At 38.2% G+C, this 24177-nt stretch overlaps 1 protein-coding gene across 1 annotated transcript; it reads left to right on the top strand.

Annotated features, from left to right (window-relative positions):
• The first annotated feature begins 10831 nt into the window (after nt 1-10831).
• Nucleotides 10832-15852, top strand: LOC132045846 (pentatricopeptide repeat-containing protein At5g42310, chloroplastic). The gene is made up of 5 exons (XM_059436417.1): nt 10832-12599; nt 14405-14557; nt 14688-14759; nt 15081-15262; nt 15454-15852. The coding sequence occupies exons 1-4, from the start codon at nt 10863-10865 to the stop codon at nt 15189-15191; spliced, it is 2073 nt and encodes a 690-aa protein (XP_059292400.1). The 5' UTR covers nt 10832-10862; the 3' UTR covers nt 15192-15262; nt 15454-15852.
• Nucleotides 15853-24177: the final 8325 nt, after the last annotated feature.

The following is a 24177-nucleotide window of genomic DNA, read 5'->3' as shown; positions in this document are numbered from 1 at the left end:
TATGACGGGACAGGCCCCACCGTACCCCCGAACAAATATGTACAATGCAACGAACGAATATATACCAAAAGTAGGCTCCGATCATGGGGAGCACTCCAACATAGAAGAAGGTGTCCTAAACCGCGGATCACCAAGCCGTACGTCCGTACCTACGGCATGAAAACGCAACAAAGAAAGCGGGTCAAGACGAAATATGTACCGAGTATGCAAAGCGTAAAAATGTAGTATACAAATCGAGTCGAAATCGAAATAAAAAGTACGTAAAGTAAATGCATTTCAAAATATCAAAATGTTACTTCAAAATATAAATCATGCATAAAGGCACAGAAATATGATCGCCCGCCGTCGATGGCGCCATAACACAAAGATAACACCGTAAAAGTTTCAAATCTCCGTATCCCCGTCACATATCATACACAAAGATATCGCCATACACAAGCATAACACCAAATATAGTGGAACCCGGCCCGAGCGAGGAGTCGGTGAACCATAAACACAAGATAACACCGGAGTATATCATAATGCGCACGACAATGTAACCGCCCGGACTCGCGAAAGATATAACAAAATGCACGAGCGGAGTCGTGAGGAATCATATGCATAAAATCATTGTCATAAATCCAAGAGATAAATAAAATAGTCATATTTGAAATCGGAATAGTAATTACAACATTCTCTTTCAAAAGTTGTCGAAATTACATAAAGGAACGTCGCGGGACCCACGGACGAGTATAGACCCGAGCGGGGCCCGCTTATGGAAAACATACTCGTCTAACATCATACAACCTTTTACGAAAATCTCAAGGCAATCCGAGCTTTTCTGTGAAAGTTATGGGCGTTCGTAGTTTTGAATCGTTAAAGAATAAACTCTAAAAAAAAAATCAGCTTTCATGTCACTTTTGCAACTTATAAATTTCAAGGTCATAAGGATCAATGTTTTGTCATATCAACACAAGAATACCAAGGAACAAAAGCGAATCATAGACAAGCTCGGATTGCGAGAATAGAGTTTCCTCGAGGCTTGTATCATAGCCTATTTTAACTAAGGCATGCCAAGGAAAGAAGGTTACTTTACATACCTCAAACGCTCTCCAATATGATCCAAACTCAAGCTAAATCCAACCTACGATTCGGGCTGCCCACGATCTATAAACAAGTCATAAAATGCCAAACATTAGCTAGAGACTTTTTGGGCATTTAATTCCAAATTTGCCCTTAATTCTACGTAAATTAAAAGATTTCCCCTGTAAATAGGCCACCCCGAGAATTTAACTCGGCCAAATCAATCAACAATAACAACAACAACAACAACAACAAACCTAGCAACACCACAAACCAATCCGAAAGGTAATTCAACATTAATAACTCTCTTTTCCATCATTCAACAACATTCATAAATTCAATTCGACGACTTACCTTCAAGCCAACATCGACGCTTATACATTCACATACTAACCCGAACCCATACCAACAATATTTAAAGACATTCTAAGCAATTCATACAACATTTCCAACAACCCAAATTTTTCTCCAATTCAGCCGAATTCAGCCCCCAAACCCGAGAACCTCACTTAACCCATTCCTCATTTTCAAATCATGATTTGTATCCACAATTCACATTCTAACAATGCTATCATCATCAATATATAAACTACATTAAATGTACAATAGTCTCCAAATCAGTCCGCAACAACTACAACATCAATTTGAGTCATTAAACATTCATTTCCAACATAGAATTCATAACGACGACGACTAAAACATTAAGCGATATTCATTCGTTCATTGTCATATAATGTGACCCATTTTCGGCTAGCACACCAACATACACATATGGATAATTCTCATTCATATCTTCCTTTTGCAATGATCATAACATACTAACTAAACTCAATTCATGGCTTCAATACAACACAACACACACACACACTACACGGCTAAAACACCACACACACACTCACTTCCAACATGCCATATTTCATGATATCCATCCATTTTAACATACTACAATACACATACAACCTTTATAATACATAAAACATAATGAATTCTTACCTTTCCTCTTCAACTTCCCAATAGCCTAGGGTTTCCAAGGATGAAAAATAAAGGGTTGATCGCTCCAACGACACCTCCACGCTACTTAGGGACCTCAATATAGTGGGTTTACATCAAGGAAATAATTTTGGAAGGGTTAGAAATGGGACTTGATTTTTCTCTATGTTGGCCGAGAGCCTCACCTCTTCAACTTCTTGTTCTCTTTTTTTTTTTTTTTTGTCTAAGTGTTGAAAGGAAAATGAAGACTAGAAGTCATCTTTTGCCATTATATGAAGTGCATTGTTGTCCCTTGGCCCACATTAATGTGTTGTTCCAATTAAAATTGAACACAATTTATGTGGGCCATTCACCCCACTTACACGGCCAACCATAGAAATGGATGACTTTTTCAACTTCCAATTTTTATCACTTTTGGTCCCAAATTCTCCTAATTGTTCCATACCAACAAATTCATGCACAACTTATATCTCAAAATAAAATCGAAGGTCAAAAATCCCGACTTTGTATCCCGGAATAGTTTTGTCCTTAACTTATCATAATTAACCCGGATTGTTCCAATGCATGAAATACGGGTTCTAATAATATATGCTAATTGGTATCTTTGCCCAATAGCTATCACCTGCAAGGAACCCATGGTGTCCATGTACCACTCTCTCTGGAACTGACCTCGGATCACGTGTCACGACCCAACCCCGTAGGCCGTGACTAGTGCCCGAGCTGGGCATCCATACGCGCTCGTTAACCAGATTCGGTATACAAACGACTCATACATATATAAATATCAAACGCGGCTCCAAACGGACGCATACAAACACATATACGTACGTGCTTGCGCAAGGCTGCCATACTATACATAACATGTCAAAGCATACATACACGCAGCCGATAAGGCTGCCACGGCGGATGGGCCGCCCAAACACAACTTACACGTCGCATACGAACAAAACTGTACATAACCCACATCTATGTCTACAGACCTCTAAGAGTCATAACAGAACCATATGACGGGACAGGGCCCCGCCGTACCCATGAACGAACATATACAAATAACGAAGGTGTCTGTACCAAAATGTAGGCTCCGGAATAAAGGGAGCTCTCCAATGAGAATAGGTGTCCTAGACGGCGATCACCGAACCGAGTATCCGTACCGCGGCATGAAACGCAGCCCCCCCGAAGAAAGCGGTCGAGTACGAAATATGTACTGAGTATGCAAAGCAGGAGATATAGTAACAAATCTGAGTCATAATCGAAGCCGAGGTGCAGAAAATGAACATAATAATCAGAATATCAAAGTGCTGTCATCTGACACACAAGTCATGCAACAGAGGTACAGAAGGCAAATATAATAATCAGAATGCCAACACACTTACTCCTGAAATACAGATCATACATATACATACCGAAGCACATCATAACATCATATCTTACCATATGAGCTGACATTAACCGATATGGGATTCGCCTAAACCAATGTGGGATTTGCCTAGACCAATGTGGGATTTGCCTAAACCAACGTGATTTGCCTAAACCAATGTGGAATTTTGCATCATCATCGGGTTTGCCCCACCATGGTTTGCCCCACCATCGGGTTTGCCCCACCAACGGGATCCGAAACCAACGATCATATTTCTGAATTCATATACATAACATACAACATAGCATACATACACAGTACCCGGCTGAAAGGGGGCTCGGCGTACCGGTCACATCATAACACCATAATATATACGCAGTTCCCGGCCGAAAAGGGGCTCGGCGAACCGGACACATCACATTTCAGAATACGCATCGGTAAATCAGACCATCATATCATATCAGACTTCGTATCACATCATGTTTCGGAATACACATGGTACTTGCGATAACATAACCGGCCCGGGACTTGGCAAAAATGTAACCACAGAATACACGAACAGAGTTATGAGTAACCAAATACAGTTTCAACGACTTAATATGTTAATCACAACGAACCGTCATTTATAAGCCAAAACAGTAATCAAATCAGATTTTCTTCCGAATATCACTCGGGAGTATATCACACCGAACTTCAGAAACCAAAGTTACGTACCCAAAATCATGTACATAAGATCATTATCATAAACTTAAAAGGTAAGTAAACTAATCATAATTGAAATCGGGATAATAATCATATCGTATCCTTTCGAAAGTCGTCAGAAGTACATAAAGGAGAGTCGCAGGACCCACGAACGGGTGTCGACCCGAGCGGGGCCCGCCTATGAAAAACATAGTCATCATACATCATGGAATCATTTTTGACTATATCGAGGCGATCCGGTTCTGTCTGTGAAAGTTACGGACTTTCGTAGTTTTCAGAATCATTTTGGAACAAAACTCTTTTTAAAAACCAAACTTTTATGCAACTTTTGAAACTTAGTCATACAAAAGACATAAAGCCAATATTTCATCATATCAAGCATACGAAGACTAAGAAACAAATAAGAATCACAGACATGGTCGGATCGCGAGAGTAGAATTTCCTCGAGGCTCGTGTCATAGCCTATTTACGACTAAGGCATGCCAAAAGAAGGAAGGGCCAAGCTTTACATACCTCGTCCGCTCTCCAAGTCACTCCAAACTCAAACCTCGGGCTCTCCAAAATCTACACAATATCATTAAATACCAACGTTACTATAGGCATTTAGGAGTTCATTTCCAAACTAACACATAATTCTACGGAAATTTGGGCAGCACTTCCCCTGTAAATAGGCCAACCCCGAGAATTTAACTCGGCCAAATCAACAACAACAATACCAACAACCATCCTAGCAACATTCATAATCAATCTGAAACGCAATATAACATTAATAACCCTCTTTTACATCATTCAACAACATTCATAATATTCAACTCAACGGCTTACCTTCAGACTAATATCAATGCTTATACATTCAAATACTAACCCGAACCCATACCAACAACATTCAAGAACATTTCAAACAATTCACACAATAGTTCAAATATCCCAAACAATACTCCCACTCACCCGAAATGGCCCCAAACCCGAGAACCTCAACCATAATACATTCCTCACTTCCGAATCACGATTTGCACCAACAATCCACACTCTAACAATGTCATTCCCATAAATACACAAATTACATCAAATGCACAATAATCTCCAATTCAGCCCACAACACTTACGATATCAATTTGAGTCATTCAACTACTATCGTCCACATAGAATTCATAACGACAACAACCAAAATACTAATTAACATTAATCCATTCATTGTCATATAATATGACCCATTTTCAGCCAACATAACACATACACATACTAACGATTCTCATCCATTTCTTCACTCTACAACAATCAAAACATGCTAACTAGACTTTAATTCACTACTTCAACACAACACAACACAACACACACACCTACACGGCCACACACTACACACATGACCTCACTTCCAACATACCATATTTCATGATTTTCATCCATTTTAGCATACTACAACATGCATACACCATTCATAACACATAAAACAAGATTAAATCTTACCTTTCTTCTTCAACTTCACAAATAGGCTAGGGTTTGCGATCTACACAACGGATGGTTTGATGACCCAAACAACACTTCCACGCTACTTAGGGACCTCAAATTAGTGGGTTTGCATCAAAGAAATATTTTTGGGGTGGCTAATTTTTGACTTGAAAAAAAGGGTTCTTGGCCGAGAGCCTTGGGTGGTTGTTCCTCAACTTCTTATTTTTTTTTTTTCTAAGTGTGGGATGAAGGTGAATGACTTAGTGATCATCCTTTGTGCTATTATAAGACTTATACATGTGTCCCATGGCCCACACATGTGTTGGACCAATTAAAATTGGCCACAAAATGTGTGGGACCCTTTCAATGCTACACGGCCACAAGGCCAAAAAATTGCATGATTTTCAACTTCCAATAATTCCAATTTTGGTCCCAAATTTTCCTAATTATTCCATGCCAACAAATTCATGAACAACTTGTGTCTCAAAATAAAAGCGAAGGTCCAAAAATCTCGACTTTGTATCCCGGAATGGTTTTGCCTCTAACTTATCCTAGTTAAACCGAATTGTCCCATGTACGAAATACCGGATATAACATCACGAGCCCAAAATCTAGGTCACATCCTCACTCCCTGTCAAATGTGCCCATAATCTAGGTCACACCCTCACCTTCTGTCAAATGTGTCCATAATCTAGGCCACATCCTCACCCCGTATATATATATATATATATATAATATGTGCCTTTTATATATATATATATATATATATATATATATATATTGTCACATCACTTTTAATGATCGATTATCAAGTAGTATCTCATTTTCATCAAGAAGATCATATTAACTCCTCACCACAATTGTCATCGAAATATAAATCACGACACATCGAATAATGGCATTAAGCACATATTATCACTCAATCAATAGCATATAGGAATTCCAAACACACATTATGCTCGAAGACTAGACATGCTTTCTCCTATCAATCTCATAACACATACAATCAACTAATCAAAGTCTAACTCAAGTAAAACGTAACCTACCTCAACTGCAGAGCTGGAACAATGCGAATAACGTCGCTGTAGCTTTTCCCTTCCGTAATGCCTCAGAACGCTCAAAGTCTAGCAATTAAGATGCTAAATAAGTCACAACACTCTAGTCAACAATATCAATTCAATGAACACCCTTCCACTTTACCCCTTTCTAACGGGTGAATGCTTACTAGGTGTAAATCATCCTAACATTGGCCTTGGAAACCATGAACAATCAATTCATAAGGTTATTCCTTCAACTTATCTCTTACAAGCAATTTCTATGGTCAATCTACCATCTTTATGAAACCCTAAGTCTCAATTCACTTAGTTCATGTCTCTAACAGTTCAATTCTTGATTAGAAAGTGATAACCCAAGCCTTTAGATGATAACCACACAATAATATTCATAACCCACCAACTATTAAAGGTCTATTAAGTTCTAGGGTTACTAGTCTCAATTTACCATTGTAGACCCATTAGAATGATGATAATCTTAGAGATGAATGCATAATGAAGGGAGGAATGGTTGAGACTTACCTCTCAAGAATATTCTTGCCCTAGCTTTAGAATTTCGCCCTAGGTGTTCCTTGGAAACTGTGTTGGACTTTTATGAATAAAGAATTCGGACAAGTGTTTAAAAACACAGCTTATTGCCCCGTCACCGACCGGCGGCGGTTGTTCGTTGTCGCAAAGGGTCTCGCTATAATGGGCAGCGGGCCCGCTATAGCGGACCTCCACTAAATGCTCACTTCCGTTGTGGCCCCTTTCCCTTCCCCTCCCGGCAGCGACCGGTCCGTCACTACCGTAGGCTTGCTTGCAGCGGGACTTTGTCTGTCGCAGCGACAACCCAAACTAGTGAGCTCGATTTTTCTCACTAGTTTTTCACTCTACCTCACAACACTTCATCCGATGCCTCACAAACACCACAAAGCATGCACATTAATGTAAAAACACCATACAGACCCAACGGATGTCTAATTCCCTACGTTACCCCCCAATGGGCTCGATGTAATCAAACAATAATCACAAACAAGCCAAGTTTTCAGTTCTTAGACTTCTACATTTAAGTTTGTATTAGCTCGTTCTACCCTTGGAAGGGTTCTATTTGGTAGGGTGATCCTAGATTTTCCATAACAGCCGGAAGGGTCGTTACATCTATACTCTTCAATAGTAGCAGGATCTTGAAAAGGTTCCATTACGCCTATGATTGAATAATGATGTCTCCTCTTTAGTTCAATTAACCTCTCAAAATATTGTTGAGTGTTAACTGACCTAATATTCCAAAATATGGCTTTGTCTATCATTGAGAATTGTTGGATTTGTTCTTACTCCCCCTTGTTGAAACTCCTGCAGCTAGAGCACTGGTTTTTCTGGCAGGCTTTTGCTTATTTTTTGCTTGCTTCAATTTTTGCACACTTCTAGGAGATAAATCTGCCTCCTTTATTGAAACTTATTTTGGAAGACTTAGATTATGTTGAATATTGAAATTGTGAAAATTTTGAGAGTTGAGTACTTGCTAAAGCTTTTGATTGTGAGATTTGTTGAGAGGTTGGTTGTTTGGGGACTTTGTTTCCTTTGAGGTCAACTTAAGAGTTTGGTGCTTAATAGAGTATAGTTTGGAGGTCTTGATTATTATAGAATCTTGATTGCCTAATTGTGCCTATCTTTGTGTTAATCTATCTATCTATTTCAATTCCTTGTTATTTCCTTTGTTTCCATATCTGTCCTTGTATCGAGAGGGGGTAGGGTCTATTTTGGGGGTAAGGAGGCTAAATAGTTGCTTTAGGGGATGGGGAATGGCAACTAGCCATTTGTGACCGTTGGGGGCCCCACTCCCAACGGCTGCATATTTTTAAAACAAAAAAAAATTCAAAATTAAAACGGGACGAGCCCGGGTCAAAAGGGATTGTCGTGAGACTAACAGGACTAAGACGGGGCCTATACGGGGTTTTACGCGTGTCCCGACCCGTCCCCAGTCCCCTATCCCCCCAAACCCCATCCCCTCTAATTATACCGGGATCGGGACGGACCAGGGACGCGGCCAGGCTAACCCGTCCCTACTGACACCCTTATATACAGTCCGCTAAACTTTGTTGTAGTCGACCAAAATTTTGAAAGGACATCATTCACCCCTCCCCTTGTATTTTTCAAGTGGACAACTCTCGTGCTTAGAAGTTAAAGGTAAACTTTATGTTTGGCAACTATATTTATACTTTATAGAAGAGTCGGTTGGGAGCAGGATCGTCGTCGGTCCTTGCTATAATATTGGGTGTAGGTCCCACCTCAATTTCCTATGCACTTGCAAGCTTTTTGAACTAACCGTTTACTTTTGTAAAAATGTGGGCCCGCCGAATTTTTCATCTGTGAGAAAAGTTCGTTTCTCCCTCTCTCTCTCATAGCTTTTTGTTATTTTTAAAGTATATATATATATAGATTTAAATATCAATATATATATATATATATATATATATATATATATATATATATATATATATATATATATATATATAGAGCTCTATTTAAATATCAATATGTCATGGTTTTGCTTAATAAGCTTTTTGTTCAATTTATTATTAATAGTATTTATTTCACTAAGTGAGAAAAGTTCTGTTTCTCCCCCTCTTTCTCCATAGCTTTTTGTTAATTTTTAAAGTAGGAGCTCTATTTAAATATCAATATGTCATGTTTTTGCTTAATAAGCTTTTTGTTCAATTTATTATTAATATTATTTATTTAACTGAGTGAGAAATTAGATAAAAAGAAGGATAAAAAGTTTTATAAGCATACAAATATAGTAACATATTTGCAATTGCAAGTTTTAAAATTATTCAAAAACCACACACTCGAAATTTATACTTCTTTTATTAATAAGGATTATTTTATATTATCAATTCAAAATTCGTCAAAAACTTAATCATTGATTTATCAATATTTTTACATGTGTTTGGGCCCGTGCATAGCACGATTTTATAACTAGAAACATGAGTTTCAGAAGTGGATCGTCGACATGCCTGCTTGCACAAAGGGGCAGTTTTGGTATTTCGTATTTATTTTGTTGTTTTAGAGATATTGTACTCAATTGTTTTATGTATGTACTTTTTCTATCTTGGACAATTGAGTGCCTACTAGGTGACTTTAGTGAAAGTGTGGGTCAGCCTTGGATTTCGAAGCCACGCGCTTTATTTGCACACTTCTCAAATGAATCCTCTGCGCCATTTAAACATTTAAGTGACAATCTGAATTTGCATCTTTTACTTCTTTCTTTCTCCATAGCTTTTTCAGTAAGTATATATCCTACCTATAGTTAATATGTTAAATAGGTAGAGAAACACCGGTTAGAATTATTTTATAAAATTAATTTTTAGTTTGAAAGAAATATTTTATTAACAGACTTAATTTTTAAAAGTAACTGGTTAAAAGTTGTGATGAATAAGGAATAATATCTGAGGAAACAAGTATAATTAGGTAACAGGACTAACTGTAATAATGTAATAAAACTAATTAAATATGTTTACGAAATAAATTACTCTGTTCCTATTGCAATGTTTAATATTCCGAAAATAAACTAATATAAGTAGGAATTTTTTAATGTATTAAGTTTCTAATTATAAAGCATCAAAATAGCCAATATAATTTATTAGTAAATACATAATTATGATAGTTCGCGTAAAAATAAAGATACAAAGAGTATGTTATACCACACATATAATTATATGTCCGTGTTATATCATACAATAGAGACATATAATTACCATACATATATGTGAAGTTTTAAAGATTATACTACTCCAGAAACATTTCCCGAAGTTCCTGCATTCCAAGTACATATATGTGAAGTTTTAAAGATTATCACGTTTTAGTCTAGGGGTACGGCCGTTAAAATGATGTTTACTGATTTTAAAAAGTAATTAAAATTCAATCAGTCATGAAATGATGGTTAAGATTTGATTAGTGGTTTAAAATGATTATTAGCACATATCTTCAAAATAAATAAATAAATCAGGTCACGTAACTTGAAACAAAGAAAATATACTATAATACAAATTATTAAACTCTTGCTCCTAAAACTTTTATTTTTCCACATGTAGCTTTCAAAAAATATCATAAACTATATTGAAGGAGTCTTATTATTGCATAAAAATAAAATAATTAACATATATTGGGCCCGTGCTGACAAGGCCTGCTATATCTAGTTAACAATTGAAATAGTTAAGGAGGTATTATGATATATGGAAAAGTATAAAATATCTGGTGCTCTAAAAAACATGGTGGCTTTATCTCTCCCCTCCACCTTGAGTTGCAGTAGCCGTCGAAGAAGACGGAGAATGAACACACTGTTACTTCCTCCGCCGTTACAACTCCGTTTTCCATGTATTGAATTCCGTCTACACACCAATCACCGGCTTCAAAAACAGCCTTCAAGTTGCCATGTGTCTATCTCCAAGCAATTGAATATGGAGGAAGATGAAGAATACAATGGGCGGTACGATTTCAGTCCTCTGCTTCAATTTCTTTCGACTTACACAGCCAATTCAGAGCCGAATTATGAACTGGAGCCGACCGAGTTGCGGCTGGCGGAGTCATACCGAGCGGTGCCGGCTCCACTCTGGCACTCTCTTCTGAAAAATCTGTCCTCCACGCCATCCTCAATTTCGATAGCGTATTCACTCGTTACATGGCTTCAAAAGCACAACGTTTGTTTCTCATACGAACTCCTCTACTCTATTCTCATTCACGCCCTCGGACGCTCCGACAAGTTGTACGAGGCTTTTTTGCTCTCACAGCGACAAACACTCACCCCCTTAACCTACAATGCACTTATTGGTGCTTGTGCAAGGAATGGTGATCTCGAAAAGGCACTTAATTTGATGTCTAGAATGCGCAGAGACGGGTATCAATCTGACTATGTTAATTATAGTTTGATTATTCAGTCGCTTATCCGTAGTAATTCTATTGATTTGACTATGTTAGACAAGTTTGTTGATGAAATTGAAACTGATATGATTGAACTTGACGGGCAATTGTTGAATGATATGATTGTGGGTTTCGCTAAAGCTGGTGATGTTGATAGAGCTTTATGTTTCATGGCTGTTGTTCAAGGTAATGGGTTGAGCCCCAAAACAGCTACTGTTGTTACCTTGATATCTGAGTTGGGTAACTCAGGTAGGACTGAGGAGGCTGAGGCTGTCTTTGAGGAGTTGAAAGAAGGCGGGTTAAAGCCAAGGACGAGGGCGTTTAATGCACTTTTGAAAGGCTATGTTAAAACTGGATCTTTGAAAGATGCTGAGCATATTGTGTCTGAGATGGAGAGGAGTGGGGTGGCACCGGATGAACATACATATAGCTTGCTGATTGATGCTTATGGAAATGCAGGTAGGTGGGAAAGTGCGAGAATTGTTTTACAAGAAATGGAAGCGAATAATGTTCAGCCGAATTCATTTGTGTTTAGTAGGATTTTAGCTAGTTATCGTGATAGGGGAGAGTGGCAGAGATCATTTCAGGTTCTTAAAGAAATGAAGAATAATGGGGTGAATCCTGATAGGCAGTTTTATAACATAATGATTGATACTTTTGGCAAGTACAATTGTTTGGATCATGCAATATCTACATTTGAAAGGATGAAGTTGGAGGAAATTGAACCTGATACTGTGACATGGAACACACTTATAGATTGCCATAGTAAGCATGGCCATCACAATAAGGCGGAGGAGCTGTTTGAGGCCATGCAGGAAAGTGGATGTTTTCCGTGCACCACCACATACAATATAATGATTAATTCTTTTGGTGAGCTCGAGAAATGGGAGGAAGTAAAGGGCCTGCTGAGTAAAATGCAGAGTCAGGGCCTACTGCCCAACGTCGTTACATATACCACTCTGATTAATATTTATGGGCAGTCAGGAAGGTTCAATGATGCTATTGAGTGCTTAGAGGTGATGAAGTCTGCTGGATTGAAGCCATCTTCAACCATGTATAATGCCTTGATCAATGCCTATGCACAGAGGGTAATAAATAGCTCTAAACTTATTATGACCTATAACGGGCTGCTTATTGAAAATTTCATAGCTTGCCCTCTCACACGATATCTTAGGTCATAATTTCCCTGAATAGATATCTATTTTTATCTTATATGTGTATCCATATAGGTAGTACAAACTAACTGGTATTTGATTTTAGTCGCTAGTACACCACCGCGCAACCCCACCCCACAACCACTCAACCCCCCCCTACCACCCACTACCCCCACCCTCATCCCACAACCACCCACCTCACACCACTTACCCCTCCACCACCCCCACCCCACTACCCCTCACCACCACCTAACCCCACCCCCACAACCACTCACCCCCACCCTACCACCCACTCACCCCGACCCTACCACCCACTACCTACTTATTTTTTAAAGTTTCTATTTTATTCTTTACCTGAGTTTTATTAATATATATATAAACTAATTTCTAATTAAGAGTTAAGGGTATTTTAGTAAACTTACAAGTTATTAGACAATACCATACAGTCAAATCAAACAATATAAATGTTATTAAACCACAACAAATGATACAGTCTATCCAAACATTGTGTTCATTAATACAGTACAATACAATACAACACCATACTGTACTATACCATACTGCACATTAATGAACCACGGGAAACAACCATCCAAACAGAGGCTAAGAGAATCACTAGTTGTCTTAAAAGACGAATAACTGATTATTGGAATGAAAAGGTTCCAAATGGAACAGAATGATTATTGAAGTGTCATATAGCCAATCTCTTTAGTTAGGTCCCTAGTAAAAAGCAAAGATATCAAGGACAAGATTGCCTTACCTCCTAAAGGATGCTCCACAAATCCCAAGTCACCACACACAAAGGTGTAAAGAAGAGATCATTTTCATATTGTTAATAATCTAAGGCAAGAAAACGAAAATAAACCCCATTATATAGACTATGAGGAACAGCCAAGTTAACTAAAAATCTAACCAAATTTTGTTAGAAAAACAAGGTAAAAAAGAACCAGGAAATAACTAGTTAATTAAGGAAAGACTGGGAAAGAAATCCCAACATCCTTGGGAATTAGGAAAGCATGAAACCTAGTACGAATAAATTAGGAAACAAATCAAAACCCAAACTAGGAAAGAAACTTGAGAATCGTGAAAGCATTGCTTGGATTCCTCTCCAAACTTGGGCGCCAAGTTTGTGCTGATTTATTTGTACTTCTTGACCCTTGTTGCACGAAATTTCTTCTCTCTTGAAGTTTCTTGGACCCCAATTCACTCTATTTAGAAGCCCATAATTGTTGGCTTTGAAGTTTCTTGCCTTAAATTCTAGGCAACTTTGAGCCTTTTTCTTTGGACATTTAATAGCTGATCTTAAGGCCCTGATCCTCAACATTGTGGACTTCAGTTTGCTCCACTAAATAATTGTAGCACTTGGATAAATGATATCCATGGGCTTGAGTGCTTCTTCTAACACGACATGTCTAGTTTGCGGTTGAAGCCCATTAACTTGTCTTGAAATTCCTTTGTCTTGGATGTTGTCGTAGGCCTTTTAGGAGCTCCCAAAGCTTGGTCCTTGGTCTTTAATGAAGTTACATGGATGCTATCTCTTAGTATGAAAGATAGTTCAATGCAGATCCCATTATATTCAAGTGGCCACACCCCCCCGGGCCCCCGGCCCAAAAAAAAAAACAAAAGGAATCTGTAATGAAGCCTGAAATTTGCTTATCATTTTAGCCTTCTTCAGATCGACGTTCTTCATTAAGATTTGTTCTGATGCATACGTGAAAAGTTTCTCTCTCCATCAACAGGGATTGTCTGAACAAGCAGTAAATGCCTTTAGGATCATGAAGGGAGATGGTCTAAAGCCCAGCCTGTTAGCTCTCAATTCACTAATTAATGCATTTGGTGAGGATAGGAGAGATGCTGAAGCTTTTGCTGTATTGAAGTATATGAAAGAAAATGTGAGTTCGCCCTATCTTTTACCTGTACATATACATTTGTATGCTCATGTATAAATATACGAATTTCTTTATTTTCTCCCCTTGGTGACTATATATCATCCTGACTTCCATGCATATCCTACAACTGCAGGATATGAAAGCGGATGTAGTTACTTACACCACTCTCATGAAAACCTTGATACGTGTGGAGAAATTTGGAAGGGTAAGCACGTAATCTTTTAATTTATTCTTGTAGAGTTGGAGTTGCCATTTTGTACGTCATGATTGTTTCTCTAGGGTTTTTTCCACCTTATGTCTTACCCTTGGATCTTATTTGATGTGAACTTAGCATATTGAAGGACTAAATTTCCTTATTAAACTCCAAAACTCAATCTTTTGATGCAGCAAAAGTATCAAGTTCTTGGAATATATGGCAGAATTGCAATGAATTTCACATTAAGATTGTTGTCTTTGTCAAATTTACCAGATTGTGCGTTCCTACATCGAAGTTGTGTAGGGATCAGCTAAATATTTTGGCTTTCAGGTTCCAGCTGTTTATGAAGAAATGCTATTGTCTGGATGCATCCCAGATAGGAAAGCTAGAGCAATGCTACGCTCTGCTTTGAGATACATGAAGTCTACATTGAAATTGTAGCAGACTGCAAGTCACTCTAACAAAAACGACCATGGTGAATCATGATTTTTCAGTTCAACTTTCAATTTTAGGTACGGAAATCTTCTGTATGTATTTGAGTTAACATGTCACTACAGTGTGCTGAGGAGTCGGATTAGAGTGTTCAATTTGAAAATCTCTTTTCTGGTGCTTAAGTTTAGCTCAAATTAGAAATGTTGAAGAGGAAATTTGAACTTGAAAATTCTAGTTCTTTTCAACTTATGCTGAATTGCTTAATGTGCAGCTTTGGTTCACATTTGTGCATCAACCTATGTCACCATTCAAGAGCTTCATGTTTGACAGCTAAATTGGGGGACAAAGAAGTTAAAAATTTAAGGTTAACAAAGGATCCAAGGTCCAAATTCGTCCTAGCATACTTTCATCTACATACTTGTACAGTTCGTATAGCTACAAAGCAAATATTCAGCTTGTCTTTTTTTGTGTAACTTGTCAAGTGTCATATTTTTGTAATTGCAGTTTTGAGTCTAGGTCTCTAGGAACACGATTTCTAGCATAATGTTGATTTATAGTCATGTCCTATCTTATGATAAGAGGTCACAAAAATAAATTTAAGCATGTGGATAGGGTCTTGCAAATAACTGAGCTCCTCAGAAGCCTGTTTACTTATGGATTTTAGCTGTCATCTTTTCTCCTTATGGAAGTGGACTAACAGACTTGGCAAAGTAGAATCGACGACACTGCTCTCGCTCATAATTATGTAACAACAGGATGTGGTAACTCTTTTCAATTCTTTAGATCAAAATTGACCTTAAATTGGAGAACAAAAACAATGTACTTTGCCTTTCTACTGTGACATCAAGAAGGGAATCTGGGTAGGTCTTTTGGGCCATGATCTGAACTTAGTGGATCCATGCATTTGAATCTTCATATCCTTATTTTTAACTACTATAACGTGGTTTCTTTTGAATGCTCTTCTTATTTTTCATTGGAAGTTTGTTTGGTGAATACGAAAATATCACTGCACTCTTTTGCGGCTATTTTCCTCCTTCACATTAACCGATTTCATATTACTGGACTGCTGGTGTGCGCCTATAGAGTTATTATTTCGCACTTTACTTCTTGTTATTGGTGAAGAACCTGATTCTTCAGTATATTAGGGGACGTTCAAAATAATAATTGATATAAGAGCAAGTCTTTCAACCAAGGCTAACAACTTGAAAGGATCTAAGATGGTCATGTCATGTTCACGCATTTTGTGTTAAGTTTCCAGTGTCGCCTTATGGGCCCCACTGATTTAGTATTTTGTAGAAATGATTTCCATATGTATAAAGAAGTGTTTTCTCATGATTAGTGGAAGTTCACGGCACTGTTTCATATCGATTGTCTATATGCCTTGTATGTATGTTCTACGTTCAGGTAAAGCTACTCCGCCATCAAGTGTCGGTCCACCCATGTGAAGGTTTGGGGTGTGGCAAGAAGTATATGATTTTAGACACTTTGCGCCTCTCATTTGTTACTCTTTTCATGTGTTTTGATTACATTGGGGCCACTTTATACTTGATATGTATGTTTAGGAGATGATTTGATGGGAAGCTTACGTTTTGATGCGAAAAGAGATGAAATATGACTTTGATGTCTAATTTGGAGTCATTTTGAAGTATTCAAAACGAGCTAAGCACATGAAAAAGAGTTGAACAAGTTAAGTCACGCATGAATAACAACGGCACAACATATTGGGATGGCCCCTAGCAGGCCGTGCTTTCACAAAATGCAAGAAAAAAAAGTGATTCCCAAATACGAAGGGCACCCCGTGCTATGTGCCAACTGTACACGGTGTGACCTTGTATTTTTCTGCTAGTCCTAGTTGGTTTTGGGCTTCACTTATTGATCTGGCTCATAGTGAAATCCTAACACTATAAAGGCCTATTCTACATGTTTTTGAAGGAGTATTCAAACCTCGGAGAGGAATACAACGCAAGAATGGTAAGCACGTCATCGTGTAGCAACAATTCACACAATTTATCATATATTTCTTGTATTACTTAGTTGAACGATTATAGATTGTGTAATCGCCACGTTAGTTGTTTTTTTTCTATGATTCTGGGGTTACGAGATTATTCATGATTGTTGTTAGTTGAAGCTTGATGCTAACATACATTTGATTATCATCGATATCTATTGATTTAAATAGTTTACTTACATTATCCCGCTCTTAATAATTTAATTGCTTGATCACCAATTGAATACTATCTACAATTTAGGCTGTGAGTCGTAACAGAGAGGTCTATTTTGCATCATAGGATAAGGTAGAACTTGTTCGGTTCATTCGACGGTCTGTCTGACACTGATTAGCGGCACTAAATAACTTACAATTAGCAAGTGACAGGTTAGTTGTAGGGGAGACAACTGCATTCTTATTATTAAAGACGACCAATGGAAACATAGACGTCTCAGTAGTTTGGGTAGGCGACATTCTAGGATAGGTCCTGTTCAAAGTAATATCAACCATGCGGCTAGTAAACTAGATTTTTCATGGACTAACTCAAGTGGACACGCAACTTGAACGGATAAATTCCCCCTTGACTCTAGGATATTTCTCTTCTGTGAATTCTAAAAATCATATTATTGCTTTCATTAGTTTCTTGTCTTTAATTCGACAAAATTGATTCTCTTACTATTGAATCTAATTAGAAAAGTTAACGACTAAATCTCACTTTATTACTTGTCGATCATGTCTTGCGTGTTAGTTGGAACTGACCAGGGACTCCACAATTCATAATAATTCAGCCATAAAAAAGAAGGAAGAAAAGATAATCTATATGAATCTCCGCTAAGGTGTGCGCGGCCTCCTTGCAATGTTCTTCTCCGCTAAGGTGTGCGCACCCTCCTTGCAATGTTCTTCTATCAAAAATCTGAATCTCTCTCATAAACGTGTTCAATATGTATTTTAGTTTGAGGAATTGACCAATTAGGCCGAAATAGTTCGTCTAGTCCAAAATTGACACCGATTGGTAGAAAATGCACTGGTGCACCGCACAGGGTCCCAAAGTACACGATACACCAAGACAACTATTCAGAGAGTTAAAATCTGCAGGTTTTTCTTAGAGTTTCACACGTGCGGCACATAAGGTCCCAATCCATGCGTTCCTGTTACATCCCGTCCCTCAGTATGCTAATTCACGCTGGGAGTTAAGACCATGAAAGCATAAGAGAGGAAGTGTCGTAAGAGTTAAAGTGGCACAACTGCGTTAGCCCCAAGGTTAAGGAGGTTCATAAGCATTATTGGTAAGTATGGGAAGGTTTCGGATTCAAGCAAATCGAAGAAATTTAAGTTCGTCAGAATTCAGGGAAAATTAGGCAGAATTCTGGACAGGATTTTGGCCCAACTTTCAGGAGGTATATCTCCTAGTATATAAGGAATTATGGGATGCATAACCTATCTAAATTCAAGTGCAGAGAGTTTTCTTTCCAATGCAACAGACAATTCGAAAAGTCAGAGAAGTATTGTGCCCGGGACGGCTCATACAAAAAAATACGGCCTACATTGAGGCGGTGGGTTTAGTATATATAGGTGCTAAGGCCGAAAATTTCATTCCAACTCACCCCCTAATTGGATCCTCCTCCTCTCTACGTATCAACTTTCTCTCTCTCTCTCTCTCTCTCTCTATATATATATATATATATATATATATATATATATATATATATATACATATAGATAATAATCCAAGAGTAATCTACGCAAGTTGGACATCGGAAGTTCGTAAACATTGCGGGATCATCGTTCTTCTTCTTGTTCTTGGAGTGGATGTGGTTTTGGACTAAATCAAGCTAGGATTGGGTGTTGTTGAAGCCAATTGAGGTAGATTCCATCTCCTTTACTTGCAATTAGGTGTATCTAGCTTGGGATTTGAACATGCAAATGAGAAATCCATGAATTCAACACTAGAATTTGGAATTGGTTATGATAGCTTGTTGGGTTTGTTGGGAAAGATGTAATGATGGATATAACCGGACAATTGGAGTTGTAAACGGATTACCTTGTAATTATAATCAATTATAGCTCGTAAGAAAAAAAAATAGCCTTATGGAGTGTAAACCGAGCATGTCGCTCGAGGTATCGACCTATTGACCATAAATTGAGTTATATGAACTTGAATTAGGATGAGTTGTTGTTATTATGGTCCTCATGGATCTGGAAAATGTAAGAAATACAAGGGAAATGGTGCCCGAATTGTCGTAGAAGTTACTATACGTAAAATTAGGATTGACAAGTTGTGATAAAAGCATTATTCTATCATTATAGGTCGAGATATAACTAGCGGGTTGTTGTGGCAAGAAAGTGAAGCGTCATAAAGGAATGCTAAGGCTTCTTCATCTCCTTTCTTCTATGGCATGAGTCCAACTACAAGTATGTTACACCCCGTACTTGCGGAGAAGCACTGATAAAATTTGAGCGTAAGTGTGTTGAACTATGGCTAAGTAAAACAACTTTGGAGTATAAAATATGTTGAACTATGGCTAGGTAAAAAAACTTTGGAGTATAAAGGACGAAGCATTATTAAGTATATTTTATGAGTAAAGGATGCATAGGAGGAATTCCGGAAGGTCCTATAAGGAATTGAGTGGAAGGAGTTGAGTTAGTATGATTTTGGAAAAGATAAGCGTTACTTTGAACAACAAAGTATGAGCCAACTTGGGGAAAGAATATCTTTTAGTATATGAGGAGTTTTGAAGTAAAGTAAAAGCCTAAATTGAAGTTCATGAAGTCTAGTTTCCAATGCAACAAACCGCTCGTCGATACGACGTCAGAGTAGAGAATTATGGACGTTACAAGTCAGGCTGGCAGAAAACGCGCAGCTACAGTGCGCGACACGCGCGCTACAGTGCGCGGAAAGTTCTAGGTCGGTGCAAACCGACCCTAGAACAATATAAAAAGGGGATTTACCCCTTATTTTCATTCAACCACCTCCCCAAACCTTCCCTAACCCCCTAAACATATCGCAAATCCTCTAGAACATTCCCCCAACTTCCACAACATGCACATATATTCCTACAAGTCTATATGACAATTTTGGTCATTTTTATTTCATCTTTAACATAACCCCAAGTCCTAGAAAGCCCTAGAAACCTCTCCAAACATATTCCAACATATTTCCAAGCTTAAACCAAGGATCAAAGTGAAGATTAAAGTGGTTAAGGGTTCCAAGTGAGGTCTACACTTGTCTCCTCTTCTTGAAAAAGTTTGGGTGCGTATTTTTTAAGGTGGGGTAACCATAGAATTAAAGTGTTCTTGAATTTTGAGGTAGGATTTCATCTTAGTTTCATGTTTATGAGTTTGTTTGGTAAGTATGTTAAGATTTGAGGATAAGAAAATTGGAGGAAAAGTTCAAATATACATTTGATGATATTTTGAGTTTTGAATAAATTTGAGTTATAATTATTAGTATGTTTTGAGCATAATCTTGTTATGAGGGATAATAATGATGTTAAGGAATTGTCGTAAACGAGTGTATAAGGGGTTGTATGAAGTTGTTGTTATGGATTGATTATGAAAAGAAGTTTTGGGATTAAATTGAGTATAGTTTGAATGTAATATTTTGATTATGGAATTGTTGATGTTTTATTGTGCTTTGGGAGTTGTTTTGAAGATTGGAGGGAGTAGAAGATATAGGGGAGATGCTGCCCAAATTTCGGCAGATTCTAAGAGGATTTAATTTGAAGGCTTAAGACAAGCATATGACGATAAGCCTAACAATAGTATGAATTCTCTTGAATGTAGATTCATGAGCTTGGGAGGACAAGAATTAAGTAGTTAAAGTTAAGGCGACCGAAAAGGTATATTAAGGCTGTCCCTTTCTTTCTAAAGGCATGATTCTTTCTTACAAACCTATATGTGTTTTCCATAACATCCTTATCCCCAAAAAGCTAGAAGTTTATGATTCTCAAAGTTCTTATGATGCCAAAGATAGATGTTTTCTACGATGATAATGATGATGATGATGATCCCATTCTAGAGATTCCAAAGCTTATGGATTTGATGCTATTATGAGATTATTGAGCTTATTTCATGATTTTCTTGATTTTATTCATTGTTGTTGATCTCACCTTATGTTACTTGTTCCTTCAAGGTGAGATATAGCGATAATGATTGTTCCATAATATAAATCGGAGGTTACCGACCTTACGTCACTCCGATAAAGTAGTAGCTTTTATTTGGGCTCTCATGCATGCTACTTATATTATATATGTGTATATGGGATATGGGGAAAGGTGAGGCGTTATATACACATAACCACCTGATCAGCTGGTATACTATGATATCATCCCGGACGAGAGATATATGGTTAAATGGATCGGGCCGTTCGTTCCGCGGCAACATATGTAATGATGATATGATATATAGACCGCTGCACGTTCCGCAACACTATTATGTTATATATGTATGAAAAATATTTTTTTTTTAAAAGAAAGCTAAGCATGCATGATATTCGCCTCAAGAGGCATTCAGATGTACAGGTTATCTCTTTAACTCATGTTATATTCCATATCTCTTGTTATGTTGTTATTCATGCCTTACATACTCGGTACATTATTCGTATTGACGTCCTTTCTTGTGGACGCTGCGTTCATGCGCGCAGGTAGACAGGTAGATGGACCAGACCCTTAGGAGCTTCATCAGCGGAGTTTCAAAAGCGCTCCACGGTTCTTGGAGTCATAGCTTATTGGTACTATTCTTGTGTATATGTATACTTGGGCATGGCGGAGTCACCGCCTCTTCATGGATTCCTCGTATTCTATATAGAGGCTCGTAGACGGATGTGTGTGCTAGAAGTCCCATATCGTTATCGAGTTCATATTGTTTTATTATATTTTGCTTTGACGTCGGCTTATGTTTGTGGGTATAGTTATTGATGATTATACAGAGATGTGTCATTATCTTGTGATATATGCCCTTACAGATCATGAAACCCATGAGCTATCTTTGTGGTTCACCTAGAGATGATTATGAGATGCATGTTCAGAGGTGCTCGATAGGATAGTTTCGGGTGCCCGTCATGGCCCTCTGGTTGGGTCATGACAAGGTATATGCAAATGAACATCCCAAAAGAAAAGATTCTACTCTAAGTCCGGCAATGTCCATGTTCCTTCCTTCCATATTATGTTAAGTAAGCTAGATGCTCCCATCTTGATGTTTATGAGAAATCCCAAAATCATGAAAGGCTATGAAATCATATGTATGTATATTCTTGTATGTTACCAAGGCTTGATGATGTTCATGTTAGCTCCACAACGTTTTCGGGGGATACCGACCTTATGCACCCCGAATGTCTTGGTATGCTAATCCATGTGGTTCATGCTTCGTGTATGTGTGTGTATATATAAGATAACACCCCGGGCTATAACCGGCGGGCATGACACTAGTGTGCAATTACACCACTGCAGTTGGGCATGTTATATGATGAGATGAGCCCCAAAGAACGGCGTATATAATATGATACTAGCCCACAGAGGCTTATATATGTATATGTATATGTAAAAAGTACACGCATGCACGCACGCCCTCGCAGGCATCCGGTTCCGGTGCTGTTTCCTTCCGCTTACTCATGTTATCTTTATGTCACGGTTATGCTGCCTTACATACTCGGTACACTTTCCGTACTGATGTCCCTTGTGGGGACGCTGCATTCATGCCTACAGGTCCGACTCCTGAGATTGACGTACCCTATCAGTAGATTGCTCCAGTTCAGCGGTCTACCGGCGAGTTCCACTACTTTCGTACTTGCTTTGTTGTCATATTGGTATGCACTGTATGTATGTATATTTTGGGCATGGCGGGCTCTGTCCCGGCTGTTAAGTCAGTTAAATGCACTCTTAGAGGCTCGTAGACATGTATGTGTCTTGTGTACAGGTTTCTTATGTATTGTCACAACCCAAACCGATGAGTTGTGACGAGTGCCTGACCTATACTGACCAAGCACCCCCTATACTCGTACCTAGAGCTCACTGAAGGATAGGGTGGCCTATACGCGACCTATAACCGAATTATACTGACTTAGACAAGAACAACACCATGAGATATGCATCAAGAACCATCAACTATCGGTGTATGCATATATATATATATATATAACAATGTAAGCCGACTAGGCTGCCACATATGCTGTACAACAAAAGAATAAGAGCCGACAAGGCTACATCACATGCCAACTACATACAACTGTCTACAGACCTCTAATGGAATAGAAAGCTGTAGAAAGGACGGGACAGAGCTCCGCCATACCCATATATGCATATACATCTCAAAATGGCATACCAAAAATAAACTGCAGCTCCGGATCAAGTGGAGCGCACCGACTACTGCTGAGTGGAGTCCTACTGAGCTGAACCGCCTGTCTGTCTACCTGAACCTGGATAATGTACCTAGTATGTAAGGCATAAGAACAACAAACATATAAGATCATGAAAGACACCCGAAACATGAAAGTGAATCTCAATATCTGAATGCACCTGTAACTGAACATATGGGAACATCTGTATAACTCTGTATAACTCTGTATAACATGAAAGTGCCTCGTAGGGCGTATGATATGTGTAGGTCATAATATAACTGTTAGTGCTAAGGAATGTACAACCCGATCCATATATCATATCCCATCGGCCTCTCTGCAGCCATCATCATCATTATCATCAACACAGTGCACCAGCTGATCAGGTGGTAATGCGTATATAACGCCTATTCTTTTCCCCATACCCCATATACATATAATATACGCGTATATAACGCCTTCTAGTCGTGGGTCAATGTGCATATGTATGATGACTGCAATGCATAAGTACAATAAGTAACTAGAACTCTCGGAGTGACATAAGGTCGTACTACCTCCGATAGACATCTTTTGAGCTAACATCATCAATATAAGAAATCTCACGACCCAAGAACAGAAGGAACAATCATCGAAGGGTATAGGACCATCAAAGACTAAAGTACTCCTAATACTTCTAA

The sequence above is a fragment of the Lycium ferocissimum genome, unplaced genomic scaffold (genome assembly GCF_029784015.1).
Source record: "Lycium ferocissimum isolate CSIRO_LF1 unplaced genomic scaffold, AGI_CSIRO_Lferr_CH_V1 ctg8197, whole genome shotgun sequence".
In the NCBI taxonomy this organism is placed as follows: domain Eukaryota; kingdom Viridiplantae; phylum Streptophyta; class Magnoliopsida; order Solanales; family Solanaceae; genus Lycium; species Lycium ferocissimum.
The sequence above is the reverse complement of the archived record's forward strand: the minus strand, read 5'-3'. Positions and strand labels throughout refer to the sequence as shown.

Bases quoted from the DNA above. Each gene is read 5' to 3' on its own strand.
- LOC132045846 (XM_059436417.1), top strand. From the start codon at position 10,863: ATGGTGGCTTTATCTCTCCCCTCCACCTTGAGTTGCAGTAGCCGTCGA. The intron at 12,600-14,404 runs GTAATAAATAGC...CTCCATCAACAG, and splicing joins TCAATGCCTATGCACAGAGG to GGATTGTCTGAACAAGCAGT. The intron at 14,760-15,080 runs GTAAGCACGTAA...TTTGGCTTTCAG, and splicing joins GTGTGGAGAAATTTGGAAGG to GTTCCAGCTGTTTATGAAGA.